The following is a 14,892-nucleotide window of genomic DNA, read 5'->3' on the forward strand; positions in this document are numbered from 1 at the left end:
GTGTGAGTGTGCCCTGAGCACGGGTACGCTGCCCGTGCTTGCCATGGCGACTGTGACGTGAACCCTTGGCAGGACCCGAGCCTAGCCCAGACGTGGGGATGCTGCTGGGCACTTGCTTGGCTACAGGGCTTGTCCAGGAGGTGGTTTCGCAGGCAGGTTGTTAGGAGCTGTCTTTATCTCTACAACTCACTTTCTGTTCATTAACACCGATGTTTTCCACTAGACGTATCTGTGGAAGCCTCTGTTTTCCATAACCGCCCCCCCAGGAGCACACGTGGATCGCAGATCCAGCCCATGGCCATGCGCTAAGCCTGGAGGGAGGCAGCAGCTGGGGGCTTACCCAGACAGACCCTGGAGAAGGGCACAACAAAGATGTTGGTGGCTCTTCATGGATGATGGACGATGTCTGGATCTCCAGTCCTTTGGGATTAGTTTTGCCAGGGGCACTCTCTTTCCTCCCTGCCAGACAGACAAATGCACGCAGGGGGGCAATCTCTGTCTTCCAGTATAGTGCCATCTGTGAAAGGGACTTTTTCAGCACCAGCTGACAGCTCGAGGTGGCTTTTCCTCTGTCACCCCTGTGCTGCGTTTGAGTCGGAAATGCCGCTGGGTGGGTATAATTGCTCCTGGCTGGGGTTACAGTCCCAGGCTCGTGAAACCCATGTTCCAGCAGAAAATACTCTAATTTCTGTGAATTAGGGGAAACCCGAGTAGCAAACTCTAACAACGCGTCTCATTTAATTCCTAAGTCCAGAACATTCCTGGGTTATTTTATCCCCTAGATTCCCTGTCTTCCCGCCTCGGCTGGGCTTGGCGTGGTGTGGTGGTTAACTCCCTTTCCCTCGCCCTGTCTCCTCCTGCATCGCCAAATAGTGCGGCCTTTGTGGTGGTGAAGACGAAGCGCTAATTATCCTGTGCTGATTAGCCTGCTAGGGGTTTCTGTCTGCATCCAGTGTGCAGCATTGCTCATTCCTCTTAGCTGTGATGTGCAATTCCTGTGCTGGCCTGTGCTCAGAGGCCGAAGGGAAGGGAGCAGCGGGCCACGGCGGATCCTCTGGTCTCTAATAAAGGTTGTGTTGTGTTCACCCTGCAGCTTTTGGCTCCAAAGCAGCCCTGGCGGATTACTTGCTTTTACAAAACTGCTTATCTTCACAAAGCTTGCAGGGATGACCCAGCTCCTGCCTCTCAGAGCTGAGCTGCTACTGGCAGAAGGGCTCAAAAGCTATTAGAGAGAGACTGAAAGACGGTGCAGTTGTGTACACCCAGTTTCTTTAGGAAACACAGCTAAAAATGGCAGTACTGAAGAAAACATCTCTCCTGCAGGGCTGAGAAAGAGGTGTAGTTTGTCCTGGAAAACTGCCTAACTCACTGTGCGGCTGCGACAGTTATTTCTAATATGCAAGCAGGAATAGCCCCCAGTATGGGCTGATAGTAGCACAGGCATGCCTGAGATTTTGTGGCACTGACGGTGATTAAATATATTTCCTGCTTGCTGTGGGGCTGGAGGGTGGATGCTGGTGTGAGAGAGGGTGGAGCTCAGGCACTTCAAAACACAGGTTTAATTTCCCCATGCTTTCACGAGGGTCAAAGTCACTGGAAAACCCAGAGAGGAGTGCCAAGGCTTAAATAGATGTTAATATCCTTGGCTCTGCTGGTAATGTATTAAATATATGTGGGCAAGTTATTTTGCTTCTTGGTGCATTATTTTCTTCCTGTGTATTAAACACAGTTAGTGAATCCAGCCTCCCTCACAGACGGCACTGAAATCTGCAGATGGAGCGTGCCACGGCAAGGCTCGTGTCCTTATATCAGCACCGTTAACCGGATCTGTGAAGCAAGGGTCAGCACCTCGCTGCGTGCAGCTCCCCAGGCTCCCAGCCACCTCCTGGTGCGATCCTTCCCATCCCACGCAGGAAAGCGTCCGTCTCTGGGGCAAGAGCTGCCCCCCTCCCTGTGCTGTGCTGGCTAATTGCAGAGAAGGTCATTCCTGAAATGCGGTGAGAAGTGCCCTGCTTGTAATAGGAGCAAGTAAAGCTGCAGGAAGCAATCTTCTGGGGGATGTATTAATTAGTACCCCAGCCAGGCAAATCCCCGCTGTAGCTCCGCTAGCCCCTCTGAGCTTATGCGGCTTTGGGTACTGGTCCAGGTTGTGCCTGCAAATAAGGCAGGCAGCTCGGGTGGAGAGGATTTTGTTTAAAATTGTGGGGAATGGGGGGGCCCTGGGGACTGGGGAAGGATGATTATAGTATTGTGTTCCTAGGAAGGGTTTGGTGCTGTGCCCCCAAATCTCCTGTAGCAAATGATCCACGGTCAGTGCTTTGTAGGATCAGGAGGCGTAAACAAGGGACCAGAACCTCGGCAGGGCCTTTCCTTTTTTCTCTCCTCCATTGCATTTTTCAGTGTCTTTGTCCGTAGGCACACCCACGAGCTCCTCAGGTGGCAGTGGGGGGGCTCTGCTCGGTGCTGGTGTGACTTGCCCCGCAGCCCTCTGTTAGCCGGTGTGGTTCTGCTGCTGGGCGCTCTTCCCGAGCAGGAGCAGGGGAATCTCTGCTTGGTGCCAGGAGCGAAACCACGAATCCACATGGCTGCGTACAGCGCACCAGAAGGTCCTCCTTTAGAGGGATTCGGTCTGGGTTTTGGCATTGTCTTGAAAAGAAACGCAGGGGAGAAACTGCTGTATGGTCATTAGTGTCATCGTACACTCTGCTAGCCCTGGGAAGGGAGTTAGACCCTTGGGTGTTGTGGTAGCATTTGGTATTAATGTGAGGCAGGGCTGGATGCAACCCCGATCTGGGAGGAGAAGCGTTGGCTATTGTCCAGAGGGCTACAAAGATGCCGTGGTACAGGAATATGTGGCCTGCTGGCTGGTGTGCAGGGAGAGAGGAGGGAAGAAAGGGCCGTATCAGGTGGGGAGGGGGAGTTGCTACAGGCTTCCCCACTTCTGCTCCATTAGGATATTGTGTACATGCGGCTTAAGTGACGTTCAGCTCAAACGTGGCCGCCAGTGTTTGAAATGGCAGCAGCCACGGATGCCACGCTTCCTCTCCGGTCTTGTGCTTTGCTGTCTCACTGGTGTTGCAGTATCTTGAAATTCTGGAGAAGCGAGTGGTTTTGTCATGCTGAAATACCAGTCTGCCCCGTCTGGCTCCTATAGGGGATTGCCACGCTCTGCTTATGGGAACCAGTGATGGCAAATCTTATCAGGATCTTCTTGCTGAATCTTAGAGGACAGTGTCTTATTTTGCATCCTTTTCTCTACAACCTGGTGACCCCTGCTGCACTCAATCACCTCCAGTGTACAGAGCAGCAGGAGCTGCAGCCAACAGCAGGACAAAATTCCAGGATCTCGCCCCAGCCTGGCTCCGGCTCTCTCCCAAGAAGCCAGCGCTGGTACGGCAATACTGGAGTAGCTTGAGTCTGAGCTGATGGACTAAATACTAAATACATCTGTTGGTGCTGCTGGCGAGCCTGCTCTCAGAGTCGAGGCACAGCCCGTGTTATACTACAGTAGCAATATCCTTACTTGTTACCTCTTCCCCTTCCTCCTCCAAAAAACCCCACTGCAGACCCAGCGTAGGCTCTGAGTAGCGTTTCTGCACCTTTTTTGGCATGGCAATGCTTCCTTCTACTCACTGTGGCTGCAAATCTACCCGGGCAGTGTTGTGGCAGAGGTACCTCAAAGCAGTGTGGATTTCCCTTGATTTCATCAGCCTTCTGTCTGGGCTTCCTGCAGATGTAGAAGAAATCACAGTGCGTGGCAGCGCTGCCGGTATGCTTACACGGTGTCGAGCGGATGGGTCAGCACATCCTACGACGTTATTAGCTGAGATGCTGCTATCTGAATGTGTGTGTGTTTAGCCCATGTGAAATAAGAAGTATTTGGTTCCTCCATCATCACATCAGTTGGCTTAAAGCCTCCAGCAGTCAAAGCTGACACTCTTTGCCTTTACACGAGGAGCGCAGCTGATCAGCAACTGTTTCCTGGCTGATGGATAGTAATTCATCTGCAGTGCACTCGCAGTTTCCAAAACTTGATTGCTTGCAAAATGCAAGCAATTGGTTATCCATTTCCCTCTGCAAATCTCAAGGGCTCTTCTCCATAGAAGCTCTAGCTCCTGGGTGACTTGGACTTGAGCCTTGCAATGCAAGAAAGAAGAGTGAGGAATTTCTCTGCCAGTCTTCTGAAGCGTTACCAGTGATCCCTTTCCCAGAGCAGCTCTGGGTTTGCTTTCTTCAACCTCAGGTGTAATGACCCTGTGCTCCAGCCCTTTGGAATGATTCCCCGCTGCCCATCTGCTTTCCTGGCAGAGCTGAAGGTTCAGCTTTGTGCTCTGCTGTATTTTTACCTTCCACGGGGAAGTGAAAGCACCCAAGGTGGCTGCTGCGCTTCATGGTGTGACGACGAAGCACAAGCTCTTCACTCACATCGAGCGTCACAGGCTGGGGTGGAGGGGGTGCCCAGGCACCGTGTTGTCTTTTCTGCTGCTCAGTTGGAGGAGGGAAGGAGGGGAGGTCCAATGCCTCTCTGATTTTTGGGGGCAGGTCTCTCAAGTTCCTTTTCATTATCTGGTCCTCAAATACCCTCCTTGTCTGCAGCTGGAGAGGGAGCAGCCCCGCTACTAGCCATCATCTGAAGAGGATCATAGGAGCAGAAATGGAGCAGAGGGATGAGATAGAGACGGAGGAGGGAAATACCTGAGAAAGAGCTGTGACGAAGAGGCTGAATCAGGAAAGAAAAAAGTCATAAAGAGGAGTTGCAGCATCTGATTCAAAGCCCTTTGAAATTGAGGGGAGGATTTTGACTGGGTTTGAATTGGACTGTAGCGAGAACAATCTGTTGCATCATTTGAAGACATTGCAAAACTGGGGGCAGCGGAGGGGAAAACAGTCTTTGAAAGAGACAGAAGGGAAACCTCTGTGGTCTGGAGAGCTTTTTAAGGGTCTGGAAGAGCTGGTCTCATTTGGCCAGGCTGTCGGAGCAGCACCAAGCCCTGGGTCCTGCCCGGGGTTTTCTTCAGGGAGCTCAGCACGCGTGCGGGAATCTATTTCAAACTGCAGCAGGTAGGAGAAGAGGGAGGTGGGGATGCATCCCTGTCGTCAGGGTAGAAGATAGGCGCATGTCGCTCCCAAATCTTTTCGGCTCTGGTCCTTGTCATGGAAATGTGGATAAAGATTTTAGCAAGGCTGAAAGGAGGGACCTCTGTCTGTGATGCTATTTTGGGCACAGTGGCATCTCTTGCATCCCAGCTGGAGAGAATTAGGTTCCCCCTAGATAGTGGATGGCATTTGGGCACTTGACTACCTTAGCCTGCTCTGTGAATTCCTAAGAAGCTGGCCAGGTTTGATATAATTTTGGGGAGTCCTTGGAGATGGTTGTCTGAATGCGCTATGTATTAACTGCAGCTGATGTGCATGAGCCTGCATCTGTGCCATCTGAGACAAAATCCATGGGTGGCTTCTGTGTGCCAGCATGTTGGATTTCAAATGTTCCTGCTCTGCTCATGTGGCTCCAGGTTGCTTTCTCCTCTAGTGTCCGCCTCATCAGCTTTCATGCTGCTGCTCACCCTTTCCTTCCTAACTCCTGCTGTCAGCTAATTGCATGACCTTGGCTGCCCATGTATCCCAAACTAGCTTGAGGTGCAGCTGCCAGTGCTAGGAAACGCTGCCAAAACAAGTAGGTTAGGAACCTGGAGGGGTTATTTGGTGTCCAAATCCTCTTGATGTCCAAAGGAAGGTGGGTGCCAAACTCTTCTAAGTCTCCTTCAACCTTTCCTCCTTTGTTTCCACATCTTGCAGTAAACTCTTGGATGCGCAGGGAGAGTCAAGGCTTGATTCTGTTCAACCCAGGGCTGCAGCTGCGTGTGCTTGAGTGCTTTTCTTGGCCTTTCTCTGCCTCAGTTTCCCCATCTGGAAAGCAGTGGGGGTGATAGTGCTTGCTTCCTTTGATCTGTACAGCTGCAGCTTCTCATACAGCATGGGGGTTCATGCTCTGGTGAGCAGTGTTTCTCTGGCTGGAGACCAAGTCACCTGAACTTTGTCTGCTGCATCCTGGCAGTTCCTGGCTGTGTGCCCATGCCACGGACCTGCTGGTGCAGCAGTCTGTTGTAGTGCAGGTTGGCTGCTCACGGGAATTTCGGTAGCGGAGCAGCAAGAGCAGGGATGCATCACAGGACCAGAGCAACGGGTTGACAATAGGGTCCACGAACAGGCCCTAGCAAGACGAAAGGATGAATCAGGCCCAGCACCCGGCCAGGAAGAGATGGGGCTAGAGACAGCTACCTACAATGTAGGTCTGAGGTCCACCTTGGAGATGAGTAAACCTACTAGATAGCTCTGGCAAGGACTGGGCTCCTTAAGTGTAGCTGCTGGACCAGTGGGCAAAGGGTGCATGGGTGGGGGTCCCAGGTGGGGCTCATCTGAGTAATTAATCCCTGTTAATGTATCCAGGGCCCTGGCACTCAGAAGGGAACAGTGTACTGCCGAATTGTCTCTGTTTTGTTAGTGATTGATCCGTGCTGTTGAACTTGTCCCTTTTTCTTTTCTCTCTCCAGCACCCCAAACCTGCCGGTCAAGATGCCCAAACCCAGCAAGGTGAACCAGGCCCTGGCAGGTAAGGATCCCGCTCTGTCCCTAGGGTTACGCGAGCAAGCGGTTTACCTTTCTGTGGCACTTACTTTCCTGTGTTAGTTTTTAGGAAGAGTCTGAAATGTCACTGGCATTTAGGGTTTTAGGCCCAAAGACTCTTTAGAAAGGCAAAGAGGGCAAATTTGGGGGAGAATGGGATGGTCAAACCTTAGTAACTTTTTCTCATTGGTGCTGGTCCTGAGGCTCTCAAAATGAGTGGGTTTATTTGGGGGTTGGGTATTCACCTTCTCCCATAGGTGTGGATGAGCAAGTAGCAGGGGGGAGCACATGGATCCAGCTCAGTGCTAGCTGTTACTTGCTACTTTTCTTCAAGTCAAGGGGGAAGAGTGATGTGAGACGGCGTGTGGTTTTTAATGTGATTTTTTTTTTTAACATGGTTTTATTACAAAAACTCAGGTGGTCTTTAGCTTAAAAAATGATTGTGATGCTTTGTCTTGGGGAAAGGAGAGGACAGAAGTTGAATCAGACATTGTCTCCTGTGGCAGCAGAATACAGGTTTGCTTGTTATCATCCAAACCTGTGAATATGATACTAAATATACCCGAGGAGCGTGTCTGGGAGGGATGAAAGTGCCAGTTTTCAATGCTTCTTTTCAGAGTAGATTTGCCTGTTAAACATGAAATGGCGTTGCCTTGAAAACGACAACTCGCGCTTGCAGCTTTCAGTGGAAGCGTTTCCATGCCAAAAGCCATCGGCACGTTTGCTCTGTTTTAACTCAGCCAGCACCAAACCGTGGGACCCTGGTGTGGTGGTGCCTGAGGAGATGGGTGTTCTGCTGAGAGCAGATGTCTTCTCCATACTGACACCGACTGTGCACTTGGAATTGTATCGTAACGTGGTAACCCAGGGTTAGAGGAGTGGAAAACACCTGGTACCTGGTGTATGGTATTTTCTGGGGTTTTCTGTACCCATTTCGGGCACTACAGAGTATCTGTTAACACTCTCCTTCTTCTGGCTCTTGTCCATGCATGCTCTGTTGAGGTTATTAGCTCCTTGGACACCAAACTTTGCTCCTGAGCACATAGAGACCGTTACGTTCTCACTCTTGGAGAAAACGGTTACCACCTTATTCCAGGAAAGGTGATGAGTTACGTTCTCACTCTTAGAGAAAATGGTTACCACCTTATTCCAGGAAAGGTGATGGTGTTTGGTCTCGTCTCGAGTGTCAGGCCTTACCCTGCCTAAAAATGATCCCCAGGATTGATGTTTCCAGTCGTTTAATGTTAGTACCATCGTTAGAACTGTGCATTGCATGTCTCTAACAGTGCCAAACAGGCACTGCGTAAAGATTAATACTGGGTGTCCTCTGACAGTGAGCAGCCCATCTGTCTCCCTGTTAGCAAATCGGTCTTTGTGGAAATGAGATGTAAAGTCAAGCTCAGATGTCGTCTAGGTGGATGACCTGAGCAGAAGAACTCCCCTTGCTTATAAAAGCTCTGAATTTCATCCCCTGGGTATTAGCACTGACTGTGTAATTAGGTACTTAATCACATAAAGGTAAATACAGCAAAGAACTGAAGAGCCCTGGTGAATCCAGGCTATGTTAATGTTGTTAATGGTGATCTCATTCTACATGTGGAAGTCATCCACTGTTCATTTGGAAGAGGTGAATATGCATGGTCTGTTTATGCCTTGTAGTGCACCGTTTAGATATAAAAGGCTGCAGGAGAGCTCAGTAGAATAAGCCATCTACCACCATTTAATAAAATAAAATGAAAAGGTTAAGTTTTTTATTGATATCTCTGTTGTTGGAGGCTGGGGTTCAAAAGAGGGAGTACTTATTCATTTTAATAATCTCTAGCTCTCCATGAGGCAGCTAGCAAGAGGCACACTGAGTTGCAGGGGAGTGCAGAGGTGCATGGGCTGGCTGAGTGCGGTCAGCGCAGAAGCAGCTCCCTGGGGCCAGCGTCTCCTTCAGATCCAGGACTTCATAGGACACGGCTTTGATCGGCGCTGTCCTGCCTTCTGCCAAATGTGACAGACCTCAGAGGTGCAAGGGAGGAGAAAAATCTGAATTTCAGTCTGTCCTTAAAATCACATAGAAGCAGAGGAAAGATTTGGACAAGTTAATTAGCAAGTGAAAGGAAGATACATCTCTGGGAACATTTCTGGTAAAAAGCAAGCAGTGGAGTTCTGGTGAAAAGGCCAAATTTTATTGAAAGGTTAATTGGCTGGGTCTTTAGGGACACCTTCTTCCCCTCTACGCTCCGCTGTCTGTTTCTAGGACCTCTTTTGGGAAGTGGTATTTTGTTCATATTTAAAATCCTGCAGATGGTGTTTGAGTTACTTATTATTCAGGTAATTCTCTAACACACAGGCTGGGCCCCTTTTGTTCCTCCGGTCCCCAGTGCACAACTGCTTTCTTCAGCATCATTGGGCTGAGGACCCAAGGGCTCTGTGATGACATGGGGGAGAGGGCAGTCTCAGATAGGAGCTGAAGAAGGTTTTATTCTGGGAAGCGTGTCGGGAAGTCTCGCAACCCTTGGTCTCCATCCCGAGGTGCCTCTCAGCAGCTTTGGCTCTGGTTTGATGCAGGAGAAATTAAAACCCCTGAATCTTGTGGGTGATCTCGAGAAATGCTGCAGGTGCATTTCTTGAATGCAGAGGGAGTTTCTGGTGGATAAACAGGAGACAGGGCATCCTGTGGGTCTGAATGAGAAGCTGGATTTCGTTTGTGTGGTGAGCGCCTGGGGATTTGAGTGAGGGATTTGTAACACTGTCAACCCCCCATCTTCCAAAAGCACCACTTGGGATCCTAGAAATCATGAAGCTGACTTTAAAATCATGTTTTGTACAAAAAACAAATTTCTTTTTCCTTGCTTTCTGCTATTTTAATACTTCAAGGTGCATGTGCAAACTTGGCTTTTAAGCTTTTTCTTTCCCCCTCAGTATTTGGTTAGTATGGTGAAATGCCAGAACAGAGGTCTGAGCAAAAAAAAAAAAGTGTTGGTGTTTAAGGATCAGCTGGACTAACATCTCTTGGGAATAATGTGGTTTAGCTCTGTGCCTTGGGGCGGGGGGGTGTACTAGGCGGTCATATGAAGGCTCTTCTAATACTATTTTTAAGATGAAGACTGGAATTAGCTTTTTGTTAAATGAAACCAAGTGTTTCTCCTTCACTGGATTCTTAGAGCTGGGGCAGTTGTGAACGTATCAACCATAATAATTTTGCTGGTGGATATAATCATACAAATTAGCAGTGCTTTTCTGACATTTTACGTTATTTGAAGGCGAGTTCTGGCCTTTCCCCTCTACCTGCTTTAATTCAGGACTGGAACCAAAGGCATGCTGGTCTGAGGTCTGTGCAAATACAGATCAGTAGCCAGAGCCGGTGACCGGAGGGGCATGTTAGGCTGGGTATGTGAGCAAGCGTGTGGTCAGCGCTCATTACATTACATAAGGGTGTTTTTCCCATGCTCAGCTTCTGCACAGGATATTACAAAAGTGCCTTATTTAGACAGCAGGCTGAGAAAAGCCGGTGGATGTTGTCATAGCTCCAGTGAAAATAGCTTCACCCCAAGGAGTCAGTAGCGTACTTCTGGCCAAATAGATGCTTTGAGCAAGAGAAAAGAGGCAGTTCTCTGAGTGGGCTTATTGCACACATTCATAGGATCGGATCAGATGCCAAAGGGTGCTTTGCAAGGCTTTCTGTCTCTTCCTTCCTGCCATCCTTGCAGGGAAGAAGCCCAGTGGCCAGTAGAAAGTGTGAATGTATTCATTAATATTTTTCAAGCTCCTGGTGTAGCTAGGTAGCAGCAGGAACCGTTGCAGGAACGCGTGGGCATCCAAAGCAGTCTTGGTCTGGGCAAGCTTATCCTGTTGTGGCTTGGCCCTTGCGTCTTCAGGTGAGAATTTATGCAGGTCCAGGGCCAGATTTGCTCCTGAGATAACTCCACAGGTGCCTACAATGAATTTGAATTGAAATTGTTGTGTCCTTAGGTCGGAATTGGAGAATCGATCTGCAGATGTCATGTGTGTCTGTGTATTGTTTTGGCACTTTGTATGAACACACACTCCCATGTAAGGCTTGGATCGCACGAGATCCCTTACTGCGGATGTTTCTCACCAAACTTGTGGGAGGATTGTTGGATGCTGAGATTTCCAGTGTTGTATTAGGGCTTTATAGGAGGCATTGCTGCTGGGTTTTGAGATGAGCCAGAAGAGCAAGGTAACACCAGAACAGCCCCTTTTTGAATGCTCTCTTGATTTGAATCTGCAGAAGATGATGCATTGTGTGTCTCTCCGAAGGCAGCAGAAGGTAAAAGTGGAAAATTACCTTTTCTTGGCTGATTTAAGATTGTCCATGGGAGAACATTTGGTTGGGGGTAATCATCCTAGGCCCACGTTTGCCCTGTGCTCTATGTCTGTGTGGAGTTGTAGATGCATTTGCAGCTCATAAAACGAAAGAGTGAAAGTTCCTGGAATAAAGATCTATTTTCTTTGCGATGATTCATGATGCTGGCAGGCAGTTTTGGACATGTTATTCCAGGTATGAGAGGGGCTAGGTTAGAGGGTAACTGAACTCAGCTGAGGTTCTGTGGCTCATGCTCTTCACTTGGTCTGATTTTTGAAGGCAGCATTTTGTTCTCCGACATTAAGAGTCTGAAGTCAGTTGTTCAGCCTCTGCTTCTGTCGTGTTCTTTTTTTTAAAATGGGCTCTGCATGTTAATGTTAGCAAGACACTATTGATCTCTTAAGAAGAAAGTGTTAATTTTGCATTTGCCTATCAGTCAGCTGTGCGTAGGTGGTGATAATCCCTGTTAGTCTTTGGACTTGCATTTCAAATGTCAGTCTCTGCAATCAGTGTGATCGCTCTGCGTAGAAGCAGGTATTTCGGAGACAACTTTACCATTTCCTTTTCTGCACTAATTCTGGGGAATTGCATTGGCAGCCTCGGTGGGGTCAGGCTCTCTGAGATGATCTCCCCGAGCCATGGGAAGGTCCAGCATCTTGCCTGGTTTTCAGGAATATTGTTCCTCCAGGCTCTCTAATCAGCGTGAGTTGGTACTGCTCTTCCAGGAATACCTCCACCTGTCTTTTAACCTGCTGAAAGGGGAGATTACCTGCCCGGTGCACACGCAGACGGCAGCTTTGGTGCTGTTGCTGGGCTTCAGGTGTTCAGTTGTACTCACCTGCTCAGAAAACAAGTAGCTTTTGTTAAGGGAACACTTAAACACTTAAGCTGCTGCTTAAGGTTCCCTGGGAGTAGTGAAGGACTGCTGGCTTAGACCAGGGTTGAGAGCACACCAATAGTCTTGTAGTCTTTAGTTCAAGACTTAAAGGAAGTTATTTTGATTGTGAAATTTCTGAATGCTCAGTTAGAGGCCTGCTGGCTTGTACCGACGTCAGGGGCTCTCCTTGGATGTACCTGCTGGGAACAGCCCGGCGCTGTCAGTAGGGTGAGGGGTACTAACTCAGCGTTTGCATGCTCTGAAGATCCTCCTCTGGCCCTACAGCTCCTGGGAACTGGGGGGCTCCACCTCAGATATAGATCAACAATGATGGTACCTAATGAGGATGATCCACGGCTGCCTGGTTTGGTGTTACCTATTTCCATTTGGAAGCGCATGGTTTCACTATGCATTGGGCAGCCTGGTCTTTTGGCCAGACCAGCTCTGCCAAAGGTTCTTGGATGAAGTCATTTCCCCAAGGTTATCTGTCTGTGCCCCTCTCCTCGTCTTGTGAAACCCTTTCTGTCTGTCTTTTGGTCCTTAGATGAGAAAGTTTTAGTAAAACCAGCCAACTTTGTGTATCAGGAAAGGACTTGAACAGGTTCTGGAATATTTATTGTGCTTGGACCTTACATGAAGTAGGTGCAAAACACGGTCGGCACTGCATAGGGGTAGTTCTGCTTGTGGGGCGTTTCCACAGGGGATTTTTAGTCACAAGGCACAGGTTCTTGACTGGTTGCATGTTTGAGGCAGAACATAGTCTTACCACTTGTACACAAAGCTGGCTGACATTTCCTGTCATAACTCTATTTTCAGTCATGTCTGGGCAAGGTATCTCATTTTTGTCCTGAACAAATATGCTCTTATATCTTCCTTTCCCAACCCGGATGAATAGAGGCTTGAAAAAAGAAAATCCTTAGAAAACTCAGCTTTGGCCGTGAATTACTGTGCAGGATGCTGGCAAGAATTTCCATAGTGTTAGGATGTGGCTTTGCATGGTCTACTGTCAGAGGTAACTTTTGGGGAAACACTGGTTTTTAGGTTGTCTGCTGTCGGTTTGCAACCATAAGCATTTTTTTTCCCTAGTTCTGGCGATGGCTATTGCAGGTGGGGAAGTCATTTCTTGGGAAAGCAAAGGCAGGTGTTTTCTTGAATGTGAGTTTAACAGCAATATGCTACCTTAGAAATGTTATGACTTGTAACTGGCCTGTATTTCGTGGGCAAACATCATATTAGATCAGCATGATCAGTCCTGTAGCTCTCTGTGTGCCAATTTTACCTTCAGGGAATGGCTGTCCTTTTTAATGATTCATTAGCTTTAACAAACTGCATCCCATGAATACAGCTGGCTGGGATGGGGGAGGGTGAGAATTGCACCGCAGCTGGGGGTGCTAGGAAAAACTGGAGTGCCCAGGAGGAGATAGTGTGGGGTGAGCAGGGGGCTGCCACCACGGGGCTCGTCTGGCAGGGGATTGCGTGGGGCAGCCCCAGCCCACGGTCAGCCCGGCACGGCTGCAGTGTTTGAAGGCAGTTAAGCTGCACTCTGGGGATCGGTTCAGTGCGACCCCTTTGAAACACGTAGCTTTAGGGGGGAGTAGCTGAGCAGGACCTTTAGGGGTTACAGGTGATGCCTCTCATCTTTCAGGCCCCCGGGGTCAGGGCTGCTTCCAGGGCTCCGGTGAGCAGGGCTTTGCACCACAGCAGACTCAATGCCTGAGGAGCCCTAAAGCCAAGGTAAAGAGGAAGGTCCTGTTCACACACCAGCTCAGAGGGTCACGGGTGAGACTTGTGCCCATATTTCCCTGCTTTAATTTGCTGCCTGGGCTCCTCCCTTTAAAAGCCTCTGGATCCTGTCCTTGTGCTGACTCCAACCCCGTGGCCTTTCGGATGTTTTATGTCCTCTGAATCAAGGGCTTGGGTTTTGTTTTGGTTTATCTTTCTTAATTTTCTTTGAAAGGTTAAAGTTTTTTTTTTAATGAATGTATTTCCCCGTTGTTTCCTTCCTGCATGTTGATCTCGTACCCGCTGTAGGCATGACGGCTATTCTGATGTCAGCCGCTGGACTCCCCGTGCACCTCACCTGTGTGCCGCAAGCTGCCAGCACCCATAAAGCCTCTAAAAAACACAGCTCAGTTAAGGAGGGGAGGAAAGTGTCCAAGAAAGGTAGTTCCTGCTCAAACTCTTGATTTTTGCTTCCATCTCCTTCTCTTTATCTCTCTGCACTTGTTCTGCCTCCCTCCTTTCCTCTTGTCTCTCTCCCCACCCTCTTGGCTCTTCTGATTTGACTGATGTTCATCCCATCAAGGGAGAAGCAGGGCACATCTTCTCTGGCCTGCACAGTCTCTGACAGGCTGTAAAATAAGATGACAAAGTAGACCCTGTCCTGTGGTAGCTCTGCTCGTTTCCATCAGTCATGAGAGCTGGAGCAGCCCAGTTGTTCTGTGTCAGAGACTCCTGCAGCCTCCCCCATGGTCCCACTACACCCTCTTGGGGAGTCCTGAGCGTCCACATACCAGGACCTTCTCTGATTCCTTGGTGGGACAAGTCTGGGAGCTGAGGGACCATCAAGGAGAGCATTTAATCTGTACGTGCTCTCAAGAGAAGGTTTGCTTGTGAGCCATGCTTGTCACGGTTGAGTCATGGGATGAGAAGGATCTTCCAGACAAGCAGGCCCCTGAGTCATACAGGGCTTTCAAGGTTGAACTGCAGAGGATTTGTTCTCTCCACCTCTGTCTGGGATGGAAGGGAGTGGAGTGGAGCCCTCTCTGGTGGATGTGCCCTGGCAGGAAGGGCTGGGTTACCCCAGCTCTCCTGCTGAGCTGAGCCACCTCCAGGGCAAGGCCTTCATTCCTCCTCTTCATATCTCACTGGCAACCCACACTCCTGCCCTTGCAGAGTTGGTTGGCTCCCAATTTAGAGCCTTGGTCCCATCCGTGTGAGGCAGCCCTGGGATTCTGCAGGGGTAGGTGTGAATCCAGCCTGGTTTAGCTGTAGAGGTTGTTTGCCAACCCCAGTACAGGTGTCCTGGGGTGGTCAACCACCACCAAACCTAAGGTGCTTCCCCCTTCACGTAAGC

The 14,892-nt window shown here is 49.4% G+C and overlaps 1 protein-coding gene across 1 annotated transcript in view; it reads left to right on the forward strand.

The window, feature by feature from the left end:
- LOC104083178 (probable E3 ubiquitin-protein ligase DTX2) overlaps positions 1–14,002 on the forward strand; it is a 23,132-nt gene extending 9,130 nt beyond the window's left edge. The window contains exons 3-4 of the mRNA XM_009586577.1: positions 6,552–6,610; positions 13,848–14,002. Coding sequence (XP_009584872.1) covers positions 6,552–6,610; positions 13,848–14,002 — 214 coding nt within the window. The remainder of the gene's footprint in view (positions 1–6,551; positions 6,611–13,847) is intronic.
- Positions 14,003–14,892: the final 890 nt, after the last annotated feature.

The sequence above is a fragment of the Fulmarus glacialis genome, unplaced genomic scaffold (genome assembly GCF_000690835.1).
Source record: "Fulmarus glacialis isolate BGI_N327 unplaced genomic scaffold, ASM69083v1 scaffold19811, whole genome shotgun sequence".
Taxonomy (NCBI): Eukaryota; Metazoa; Chordata; class Aves; order Procellariiformes; family Procellariidae; genus Fulmarus; species Fulmarus glacialis.